The 12,545-nt window shown below is 43.5% G+C and overlaps 1 protein-coding gene across 2 annotated transcripts in view; it reads right to left on the bottom strand.

The window, feature by feature from the left end:
- Nucleotides 1-12,545, bottom strand: part of DENND4A (DENN domain containing 4A) — an 858,339-nt gene that overhangs the window by 506,085 nt on the left and 339,709 nt on the right. For both annotated transcript variants that reach the window (XM_053718534.1, XM_053718535.1), the window contains exon 10: nucleotides 10,350-10,525. In XM_053718534.1, the coding sequence (XP_053574509.1) occupies nucleotides 10,350-10,525 (176 nt within the window). The remainder of the gene's footprint in view (nucleotides 1-10,349; nucleotides 10,526-12,545) is intronic.

Here is a 12,545-nt window from a genome sequence, read left to right as displayed (position 1 = left end):
CAGGTTGTCCAGGGACAGCCACCAACGGAGTGAGTCTCTGGTCCTCTGATTTACTTGTATCCTCGGAGACAAGTTTGTATAGTCCCCATTCCACTGACTGAGCATGCACAGTTGTAATGGTCTTAGATGAATGCGCGCAAAAGGAACTATGTCCATTGCCGCTACCATCAAACCTATCACTTCCATGCACTGCGCTATGGAAGGAAGAGGAACGGAATGAAGTATCCGACAAGAGTCTAGAAGTTTTGTTTTTCTGGCCTCTGTCAGAAAAATCCTCATTTCTAAGGAGTCTATTATTGTCCCCAAGAAGGGAACCCTTGTTGACGGAGATAGAGAACTCTTTTCCACGTTCACTTTCCATCCGTGAGATCTGAGAAAGGCCAGGACAATGTCCGTGTGAGCCTTTGCTTGAGGAAGGGACGACGCTTGAATCAGAATGTCGTCCAAGTAAGGTACTACAGCAATGCCCCTTGGTCTTAGCACAGCTAGAAGGGACCCTAGTACCTTTGTGAAAATCCTTGGAGCAGTGGCTAATCCGAAAGGAAGCGCCACGAACTGGTAATGCTTGTCCAGGAATGCGAACCTTAGGAACCGATGATTCCTTGTGGATAGGAATATGTAGATACGCATCCTTTAAATCCACCGTGGTCATGAATTGACCTTCCTGGATGGAAGGAAGAATTGTTCGAATGGTTTCCATTTTGAACGATGGAACCTTGAGAAACTTGTTTAAGATCTTGAGATCTAAGATTGGTCTGAACGTTCCCTCTTTTTTGGGAACTATGAACAGATTGGAGTAGAACCCCATCCCTTGTTCTCCTAATGGAACAGGATGAATCACTCCCATTTTTAACAGGTCTTCTACACAACGTAAGAATGCCTGTCTTTTTATGTGGTCTGAAGACAACTGAGACCTGTGGAACCTCCCCCTTGGGGGAAGCCCCTTGAATTCCAGAAGATAACCTTGGGAGACTATTTCTAGCGCCCAAGGATCCAGAACATCTCTTGCCCAAGCCCGAGCGAAGAGAGAGAGTCTGCCCCCCACCAGATCCGGTCCCGGATCGGGGGCCAACATTTCATGCTGTCTTGGTAGCAGTGGCAGGTTTCTTGGCCTGCTTTCCCTTGTTCCAGCCTTGCATTGGTCTCCAAGCTGGCTTGGCTTGAGAAGTATTACCCTCTTGCTTAGAGGACGTAGCACTTTGGGCTGGTCCGTTTCTACGAAAGGGACGAAAATTAGGTTTATTTTTGGCCTTGAAAGGCCGATCCTGAGGAAGGGCATGGCCCTTACCCCCAGTGATATCAGAGATAATCTCTTTCAAGTCAGGGCCAAACAGCGTTTTCCCCTTGAAAGGAATGTTAAGTAGCTTGTTCTTGGAAGACGCATCAGCTGACCAAGATTTCAACCAAAGCGCTCTGCGCGCCACAATAGCAAACCCAGAATTCTTAGCCGCTAACCTAGCCAATTGCAAAGTGGCGTCTAGGGTGAAAGAATTAGCCAATTTGAGAGCATTGATTCTGTCCATAATCTCCTCATAAGGAGGAGAATCGCTATCGACCGCCTTTACCAGCTCATCGAACCAGAGACGCGCGGCTGTAGTGACAGGGACAATGCATGAAATTGGTTGTAGAAGGTAACCCTGCTGAACAAACATCTTTTTAAGTAAACCTTCTAATTTTTTATCCATAGGATCTTTGAAAGCACAACTATCTTCTATGGGTATAGTGGTGCGTTTGTTTAAAGTGGAAACCGCTCCCTCGACCTTGGGGACTGTCTGCCATAAGTCCTTTCTGGGGTCGACCATAGGAAACAATTTTTTAAATATGGGGGGAGGGACGAAAGGAATACCGGGCCTTTCCCATTCTTTATTTACAATGTCCGCCACCCGCTTGGGTATAGGAAAAGCTTCTGGGAGCCCCGGGACCTCTAGGAACTTGTCCATTTTACATAGTTTCTCTGGGATGACCAACTTGTCACAATCATCCAGAGTGGATAATACCTCCTTAAGCAGAATGCGGAGATGTTCCAACTTAAATTTAAACGTAATCACATCAGGTTCAGCTTGTTGAGAAATGTTCCCTGAATCAGTAATTTCTCCCTCAGACAAAACCTCCCTGGCCCCATCAGACTGGTTTAGGGGCCCTTCAGAACCATTATTATCAGCGTCGTCATGCTCTTCAGTATCTAAAACAGAGCAGTCGTGCTTACGCTGATAAGTGTGCATTTTGGCTAAAATGTTTTTGACAGAATTATCCATTACAGCCGTTAATTGTTGCATAGTAAGGAGTATTGGCGCGCTAGATGTACTAGGGGCCTCCTGAGTGGGCAAGACTCGTGTAGACGAAGGAGGGAATGATGCAGTACCATGCTTACTCCCCTCACTTGAGGAATCATCTTGGGCATCATTGTCATTGTCACATAAATCACATTTATTTAAATGAGAAGGAACTCTGGCTTCCCCACATTCAGAACACAGTCTATCTGGTAGTTCAGACATGTTAAACAGGCATAAACTTGATAACAAAGTACAAAAAACGTTTTAAAATAAAACCGTTACTGTCACTTTAAATTTTAAACTGAACACACTTTATTACTGCAATTGCGAAAAAATATGAAGGAATTGCTCAAAATTCACCAAAATTTCACCACAGTGTCTTAAAGCCTTAAAAGTATTGCACCCCAAATTTGGAAGCTTTAACCCTTAAAATAACGGAACCGGAGCCGTTTTTAACTTTAACCCCTTTACAGTCCCTGGTGTCTGCTTTGCTGAGACCCAACCAAGCCCAAAGGGGAATACGATACCAAATGACGCCTTCAGAAAGTCTTTTCTATGTATCAGAGCTCCTCACACATGCGACTGCATGTCATGCCTCTCAAAAACAAGTGCGCAACACCGGCGCGAAAATGAGGCTCTGCCTATGATTTGTGAAAGCCCCTAAAGAGAAAGGTGTCTAAAAAAGTGCCTGCCGATATAAACTTATCAAAATACCCAGATTAAATGATTCCTCAAGGCTAAATATGTGTTAATAATGAATCGATTTAGCCCAGAAAAAGTCTACAGTCTTAATAAGCCCTTGTGAAGCCCTTATTTACAATCTTAATAAACATGGCTTACCGGATCCCATAGGGAAAATGACAGCTTCCAGCATTACATCGTCTTGTTAGAATGTGTCATACCTCAAGCAGCAAGAGACTGCTCACTGTTCCCCCAACTGAAGTTAATTCCTCTCAACAGTCCTGTGTGGAACAGCCATGGATTTTAGTAACGGTTGCTAAAATAATTTTCCTCATACAAACAGAAATCTTCATCTCTTTTCTGTTTCTGAGTAAATAGTACATACCAGCACTATTTTAAAATAACAAACTCTTGATTGAATAATAAAAACTACAGTTAAACACTAAAAAACTCTAAGCCATCTCCGTGGAGATGTTGCCTGTACAACGGCAAAGAGAATGACTGGGGTAGGCGGAGCCTAGGAGGGATCATGTGACCAGCTTTGCTGGGCTCTTTGCCATTTCCTGTTGGGGAAGAGAATATCCCACAAGTAAGGATGACGCCGTGGACCGGACACACCTATGTTGGAGAAACTACAGTTAAACACTAAAAAACTCTAAGCCATCTCCGTGGAGATGTTGCCTGTACAACGGCAAAGAGAATGACTGGGGTAGGCGGAGCCTAGGAGGGATCATGTGACCAGCTTTGCTGGGCTCTTTGCCATTTCCTGTTGGGGAAGAGAATATCCCACAAGTAAGGATGACGCCGTGGACCGGACACACCTATGTTGGAGAAAAGACTATACGTTACGTTAGGAGAGTAAGAGACTATCATAGATCAAAGTACTGTGTTTTACTTGGGCCACAGCGCAGCGTAATTCGCGCGCTTTTACTTGTGGCACAGTAGAATATTTTTTTCCTTGCTGATGCAGTCAGATGACCTTACTCCACTCTTCCACATCGGCTTTCATTACGGCCGGCTTGAAGAGCGGAGCGGATGTTAGAATCTTTTTGCTGCGCAATTAACTTCAGATCTAGGACTCAGTCTATCTCTAAGAGCCCAGAACGTATCGTGGAGAGTCTTGTACTAGTCTATGCTAGTAGGGTTCTCTCTGGTCACCGGAGTGGTAAGTCCTCAGCAGGGCTGAGGTATAGTGGTGCTTATAGCCTGTTTAAGATTTATTAAAGCAGTTTTTATTCTGTCTCAAGAAATTCTATCATTTATTATTGAATAACTTCCTTGTTAGACTTTTGCTTTTGGTAATCAAATACAAGAGCAAGACTTTATTTGTTATGGATTCTGATAATAATTTAGCCTTGTCATTTGACAAGTGTTTATATTGCTTGGAGGCTCAGATTATTTCTCTTGTGCAGTTTTGCTCCTCATGTTTAAACAATATGCCTTTGTCTAAAAATAAAAATACCCTCTCAGAGCCATCTGTCTCTCAGGATAATGTTGTCCGTACCATGCCTCTGCTTTCTCCCTCAAACTGGCCAAACTTTAGCAGTTCCACATGCAGTGCCCTGCGGTTTCTCTCAACGAGTTCATGGGGGCGTTTATTTACCAGGAGATTTTGCTATGCAAATAACTTCTGCGGTTCCTGGAGCCTTATCATCCTTTCCTATAGCTGGTAAGAGCTAAGTCTGTGTTAGTCAGACTCTCTCAGTTATCTGAGGAGGATCATTCCTCAGTGGCTTCTAAAGGCGAGGTCTCGGACTCTGAGACTGCTGTTGCTAGTACAGCGGATCCAGAGGAGGTTAATTTTTAGATTTAAGCTTTAGGGATTTAAGCTGAAGCATCTCCGTTTACTCTTGAAGGAAGTCCAAGCCACTTTGGAGGACTCTGACTCTACTGCCGCTGAGACTCTTAAGAAGTCTAATAAACTTAGAGTGTTTGATGTCGTACATTCTTCTGTAGAGGTATTTCCGATCCCAGACAGTATGTCTGACATTATAGCTCAGAAGTCCCTTTTTCCCCGTCCCCTTTTTTTAAGGAAATGTTTCCTGTTGCTGACTCTGTGCATGACTCGTGGCGAACCGTATCTAAGGTAGAGGGCGCTATATCAACTCTAGCCAAGAGAACAACTATCCCCCTTGAGGATAGTTCCTCCTTCAAGGACCCTATGGATAAGAAACTGTAAGCTTACTTAAGGGTTTACAATGCCATCCAGTTGCAAATATTGCTACGGTTGCAGGTGCAGCCTCCTATTGGTGTGACTCCTTGTCCAACCTAATTTCAGAGGAGATTACCATAGAGGAGATCCAGGATAGGATCAAAGCTCTAAAGCTGGCTAATACTTTTATCTGTGATGCCAGCATGCAAGTTGTTAGGCTGGGAGCAAAAATTTCTAGCTCACAGAGCTCTGTGGCTAAAATCTTGGTTTGTGGATGTAACATCCAAGTCCAAACTTCTGTCTTTACCCTTTAAGGGGAAGACTTTATTTGGCCATGGTCTGGCCGAGATCATCTCCAAAGTTACTGGTGGAAAGGGATATTTCCTACCTCAAGACAAGAAGGCTAGACTTTAGGGTTGCCATTCTAATTTTCAATCCTTTTGTAACTTCAAGGAACAAAATACTTCTTTTTCCAAGCCGGAGTAATCCAGGACTTCATAGAGGTACAGTCAACCTTGGAATAAGGGGAAGCAATCAAAGAAACCTTCCTCTGAGTCTAAGTCAGCATGAAGGGTCTATCCATGATCCAGTCCTGGATCAAGTAGGGGGCAGGCTTTCCTTCTTTCGGCAGGCTTGGATCCGCGATGTCCCAGATTCCTTGGGCTGTGGAAGTAATAGCCCAGGGATACAGGATAGGGTTCAAGTCTTATCCCCCAAGGGGCAGATTTATCCTGTCAAGGTTATCTGCAAACCAGATAAAGAGAGAGCCCTTCTTAAACTGCTTAAAGGACCTATCTTCTCTGTGAGTGATTGTCCCAGCTCCTGTGGCGGAACAGGGTCAAGGACTCTATTCAAACCTTTTTGTAGTTCCCAAAAAGGAGGGAAATTTCCGACCCATATTGGACCTCACGTGTCTCAACAAATTTCTCAAGGTTCCGTCCTTCAAAATGGAGACTATACGTCCCATTTTTCCCTTGGTTCAGGAGGGTTAGTTTATTGCTGCCATAGATCTGAAGAACGCGTATCTTCATGTTCCTATTCACAGGGAACATCAACAATTCCTGTGGTTTGCCTTTCTAGACAAACACTTCCAGTTTGTTGATCTTCCCTTCAGCCTTGCCATGGCTCCTCTGATCTTTTTTACAAGCGGTGGTGAGATCTCAGGGGATTGCGGTGGCGTCATACCTGGACGACATCTTGTTTCAGACGCCCTCTTTCAGTAAGCAAAACCCCACACAGATTCTCTGTTGTCTATTCTTTGTTCCCAACAGGTGGAAAGTAAATCTGGAAAAGAGTTCCCTGGAGCAAGACACCAATGTATGCTTTTTTGGGACAATCATAGACTCTCTGTCCATGAAGATTTTCCTGACGGATGTCAGAAAATCCAAAATTCTTACTTCTTGTCTTTCACTTCAGTCCTCTATCTATCCATCAGTGGCTCAGTGCATGGAAGTAATTGGTCTAATGGTTGCTTCCATGGACATTATTCTTTTTGCTTGTTTCCTTCTGAGACCTCTACAATTATGTATGCTCAGACAATGGAACTGAGAGCACTTCGGATCTCTCTCAGAGGATAGCTCTAGATACCCTAACGAGAGACTCTCTATCCTGGTGGATCTCAGGACCATCTGCTTAAGGGAACATGCTTCCTGAGACCATCCTGGGTGATTGTGACCAAAGACGCCTGCCTGTCTTCTCTCCCAATAAATATCCTAGCGTTGAGAACAATCTTCAATGCCCTCAGAGCTTGGCCTCAACTGTGTTTGGTCCGGTTTATCATGTTCCATTCAGACATCACCTCGGTGGCGTATATCAACTACCAGGGAGGAACTAGGAGTTAGCTATGAAGCAGGTGACTTGCATTCTCCAGTGGGCAGAGTCTCACGATTGTCTCCTCTCTGCCATCCATATCCCAGTGGTGGACAACTGGGAAGCAGATTTTCTGAGCAGGCAGACCTTTCATCCCGGGGAGTGGGCTCTCCATCCGGAGGTATTCACAATGATAACCCTCAGGTGGGGGTTCCGGAGTTGGATATGATGGCGCCTCGTCTAAACGCCAAGCTTCCAAGATACAGGTCAAGGTCAAAAGATCCACAAGCAGCTCTGATCGATGCTCTGTCGGTTCCTTGGGACTTCAATCTTGCGTACCCGTTTCCTTCGTTGGCTCTCCTTCCTCAAGTTATTGCTTGTATCAAACAGGAGAGGGCGTCAGTGATTCTAATAGCTTCTGCCTGGATCTGGTGAGAATGTCATCTCTTCCCCTTTGGAGGTTGCCTTGGAGGAAGGACCTTCTGCTTCAGGGTCCCTTCCTCCACCCAAATCTAGATTCTCTGAAGCAGACTGCTTGGAGATTGAATGCCTAGTCTTGGCTAGGCGTGGTTTTTCTGAGAAGGTCAATGATAACATGCTTCAGGCTCGCAAACCTGTTACTCGCAGGATTTACCATAAGGTATGGTGCAAATACCTTTATTGGTGTGAATTAAAGGGTTTCTTTTGGAGCCGGGTGAGGGTTACCCCGCATTTTGTCCTTTCTTCAGGATGGCCTAGAGAAGGGTTTGTCAGTCAGTACTCTGAAGGGTCAGGTTTCTGCACTGTCTTTTCTTTTGCACAAACGTCTGGCAGATCTGCCAGATGTTCAATTTTTTGTTCAGACCTTGATCAGAATCAGGCCTGTGTTTAAACCTGTTGCTCCTCCTTGGAGCCTTAACCTTGTTCTTAAAGTTTTGCAGCAGGCTCCATTTGAGCCAATGCATTCAGTTAATATTAAGTTGTTATCTTGGAAAATTTTGTTTCTCCTTGCTATTTCTTCTGCTCGCAGAGTTTGCGAGCTTTTGGCTCTGCAGTGTTATTTCCCTTACCTTATTTTTCATGCGGATAAGGCGGTCCTTCATACTAAGTTGGGGTTTCTTCCCAAAGTAGTATCGGATCGCAACATCAATCAGGAAATTGTTGTACTTATTTTTGTCCTAATCCTTCTTCTCAGAAGAAACATCTGTTACATAACTTGGATGTTTAACGTGCCCTAAAATTTTATCTACAAGCAACTAAAGATTTTAGGCAATCTACTGCCCTGTTCTTTGTTTTCTCTGGTAAGCGTAAGGTTCAGAAGGCCACTTCTACTACTCTTTACCTCTGGTTGAGAAGTGTTATTCGATTAGCTTATGAGACAGCTGGTCAACAGCCTCCTGAGAGAATTACAGCTCATTCTACTAGGGCTGTCTCTTCTTCCTGGGCCTTCAAAAATTAAGCTTCTGTTGAGCAAATCTGCAAGGCGGCCACCTGGTCCTCTTTGCATACCTTTTCCAAATTCTACAAATTTGATACTTTTGCCTCGGCTGAGGCTTCCCTTGGGAGGAAAGTTCTTTAAGCAGTGGTGCCTTATGTTTAGGTCCGCCTGTCTAGTTCTCCCACCCTTCCATTCTGTGCCCTCCAGCTTGGGTATTGGCTCCCACTAGTAATTGGAATGTATTTGTGGATTCTCCATGCCATTGGAAAGAAAACTAAATTTATGCTTACCTGATACTGAAATCTCTCTTTCCTGGCATGGAGAGTCCACGACCCGCCCAATTTGAATTAAGACGGTTTTTTTTGTATAAACCTCAGGCACCTCTATACCCTTATGTCATCTTCTCTTTCCATATGCCTTTGGCTGAATGACTGGGGGTTTATGGGAAGTAGGAGTGATACTTAACAGCTCTGTTGGGGTGCTCTTTCCCTCCTCCTGGTGGCCAGGAGTTGAATTCCCACTAGTAATTGGAATGGATTTGTGAACTCTCCATGCTAGAAAAGAAAGAAATTTATCAGGTAAGCAAACAAATGTTTGGCATGAAGGTTTCTTAAAAACTAAAAGTGACCAATAATAAAGGAGCGGTTGTATAGGAAACTAAGTTGTATGGTTTTAAAATATGATTTTTCATGCATTTGCTATTGGAAATTCTGTATTCATTCACCATATGAAACTTGTAAACAGAAATGGCAGCCCGAATGCGCATTCCGTCTTCTCTGTGATCCACTTTAGGAGCCTGCTGGCGCGTCATCCATCCTGCACCGGAGCGGATAAACATGTAGTGTGCGGCATTAACAGTCACAGAATAGTTACAAATGATGGTGGAGCCGGCACTTCTTACATATAAAACATATGACATTTATTGTCCTTATACTGTGGTTTTATTAATGTGACAATAAAGGTCATATGTTTTATACGGAAGAAGTGCCGGCTCCACTATGATTTGTTCCTGCTTTATTCCACTAGCCTGGGCACCTTCCAAAATAGTCCTTTTTAAATGTTTTCATTCCCGGGTCTGGAGGGGTTTGGGCTTGGTACATTTGAGACCTGGAAGCATTTTGGTTTGTTACAGCATCAAACGATTTCTCTCCTGAGTATTCCCTAACGCAGAGAGCACACATCTCTACACAGAAGAGCCGTCTCCGCTGCAGTTGATTTTTAGGCAGTGGGCCGTTTGCAGCGTTGAGTAAAAAGCGTTAGTGTGAGGAGTGGCGCACAAAAATATGAATGCAGCAGCAGCTCACTGAACTTCATGCAGTTTTCCTTTGTGTTTTACCTGGTAATTTTATTAACACAGTAAATAGTACTGTAGAGAATAACTTCTCTTGTACATACTGCATTGTTTACATGAAATTGAAGGACAAGCCCAAAATATTACTGCTCCGTGTATATATTTATTTGACTGTCTGTCCTAAGTTATGAGCTAGGATTATTGTGGTATTTTAACAATTTTAGCATTGCCCTCATATTGAAATGCGCAAGTGGAGTTTGAGGAGACACATAGTTCTAAATATTCAAATTAGAGGCTCCTTGATGCCCCACTATTGGTGAATGTAATTGCATGGGTGATTAGAAAATCCAGACTACATCTAGGGGCGGGCGTTAGAGCTGTTTATTAGAGAAATAAAAATATATTTTTTATACTAAAGAAAGCTTTTTTTAAAAATCTAAGTAAGTGAGATTAAATGTGTAAACATTTAACTAGCTGATTATGTGTTATTAGTTGGGGAAAAAAGAAAATATTTTAACCCTTTAAAATTAGTTACACACAAGCATTTGTGCAATAATAAAATGCTCTAACACATTAGAGACTTGTATTTTTGCAGTATTAAGTACCTGTAAAGCACTGAACCTTTACGCACAATTACACATTTCAATTCCTTTCAGACAGAAGGTTAATTCAATATAAACACCATTTATTTTACAGTGCAGCAAATTCTAATTAACTAATACTTACTGGGAAATGGTGTTGGTATCTAGGTCGATGCAGCTTACATCCGGTGGGGGATCATAGAGATCAAAGTAGCGTGAATCAATCCCAACAATGAAGGGACATGGGGCACTCAGCACATCCGCCAATGCTAAGGGACAAAGGGGAATGTATGGGCAAGGCCAGTGAAATGGGAAGATCATCTTAAGGAAAATTAGGTAGAGAAAGGAGAAAAATAATTAGTCATTACTGTGATAATGTAAGAAGCAATACAGTTCATAAAAGAAATCTAAAAAACAAAATTTATGCTTACCTGATAAATTTCTTTCTCTTGTGGTGTATCCAGTCCACGGGTTCATCCATTACTTGTGGGATATTCTCCTTCCCAACAGGAAGCTGCAAGAGGACACCCACAGCAGAGCTGTCTATATAGCTCCTCCCCTAACTGCCACCCCCAGTCATTCGACCGAAGATAAGCAAGAAAAAGGAGAAACTATAGGGTGCAGTGGTGACTGTAGTTTAAAAATAAAAAACACCTGCCTTAAAGTGACAGGGCGGGCCGTGGACTGGATACACCACAAGAGAAAGAAATTTATCAGGTAAGCATAAATTTTGTTTTCTCTTGTAAGGTGTATCCAGTCCACGGGTTCATCCATTACTTGTGGGATACCAATACCAAAGCTATAGGACACGGATGAAGGGAGGGACAAGGCAGGCACTTAAACGGAAGGCACCACTGCCTGCAAGATCTTTCTCCCAAAAATAGCCTCAGAGGAAGCAAAAGTATCAAATTTGTAGAATTTAGAAAAAGTATGAAGCGAAGACCAAGTCGCCGCCTTACAAATCTGTTTTGCCTTGTGTTTAAAAGCCCATGTGGAAGCTACCGCTCTAGTAGAATGAGTTGTAATTCTTTGAGGAGGCTGCTGGCCAGCAGTCTCATAAGCTAAACGGATTATGCTTCTCAGCTAAAAAGAAAGAGAAGTTGCCGAAGCCTTTTGGCCTCTCCTCTTTCCAGAGTAGACGACAAACAATGCAGATGTTTGACGAAAATCCTTAATAGCTTGCAAATAAAACTTTAAAGCACGAACCACGTCAAGATTGTGTAACAGACTTTCCTTCTTTGAAGAAGGATTAGGACACAGTGACGGAACAACAATTTCCTGATTGATATTCCTATTAGATACTACCTTAGGAAGAAACCCAGGTTTGGTACGCAAAACTACCTTATCTGCATGGAAGATCAGATATGGGGAATCACACTGCAAGGCAGATAACTCTGAAACTCTTCGAGCTGAAGAGATAGCTACCAAAAACAGAACTTTCCAAGATAAAAGCTTGATATCTATGGAATGCAAGGGTTCAAACAGAACCCCTTGAAGAACTTTAAGAACTAAATTTAAACTCCATGGCGGAGCAACAGGTTTTAACACAGCCCTGATTCTAACCAAAGCCTGACAAAACGCCTGGAACATCAGCCAGGCGCTTGTGCAAAAGAATAGACAGAGCAGAAATCTGTCCCTTTAAGGAACTAGCCGATAATCCCTTTTCCAATCCTTCTTGGAGAAAAGATAGTATCCTAGGAATCCTGACCTTACTCCACGAGTAACCCTTGGATTCACACCAATGAAGATATTTACACCATATCTTATGATAGATTTTCCTGGTGACAGGCTTTCGAGCCTGAATCAAGGTATCAATGACCGACTCGGAGAAACCACGTTTTGATAAAATCAAGCGTTCAATCTCCAAGCAGTCAAACGCAGTGAAATTAGATTTGGATGTTTGAATGGACCTTGGAGTAGAAGGTCCTGCCTCAGCGGCAGAGTCCATGGTGGAGAGGATGACATGTCCACCAGATCCGCATACCAAGTCCTGCATGGCCACGCAGGCGCTACCAAAATCACTGAAGCTCTCTCCAGCTTGATCTTGGCAATCAGACGAGGGAGGAGAGGAAACGGTGGAAACACATAAGCCAGGTTGAAGGACCAGGGCACTGCTAGAGCATCTATTAGCGCTGCCTGGGGATCCCTTGACCTGGACCCGTAACAAGGAAGCTTGGCGTTCTGACGAGACGCCATGAGATCCAGTTCTGGTTTGCCCCAAAGTTGAATCAGCTGGGCAAATACCTCCGGAGGGAGCTCCCACTCCCCCGGATGAAAAGTCTGCCGACTTAGAAAATCCGCCTCCCAGTTCTCTACTTCTGGGATATGGATAGCTGAGAGA

Source organism: Bombina bombina, chromosome 6 (assembly GCF_027579735.1).
Source record: "Bombina bombina isolate aBomBom1 chromosome 6, aBomBom1.pri, whole genome shotgun sequence".
Taxonomy (NCBI): domain Eukaryota; kingdom Metazoa; phylum Chordata; class Amphibia; order Anura; family Bombinatoridae; genus Bombina; species Bombina bombina.
Note: the sequence above shows the minus strand (reverse complement) of the source record. Positions and strands in the feature narration are given on the sequence as shown.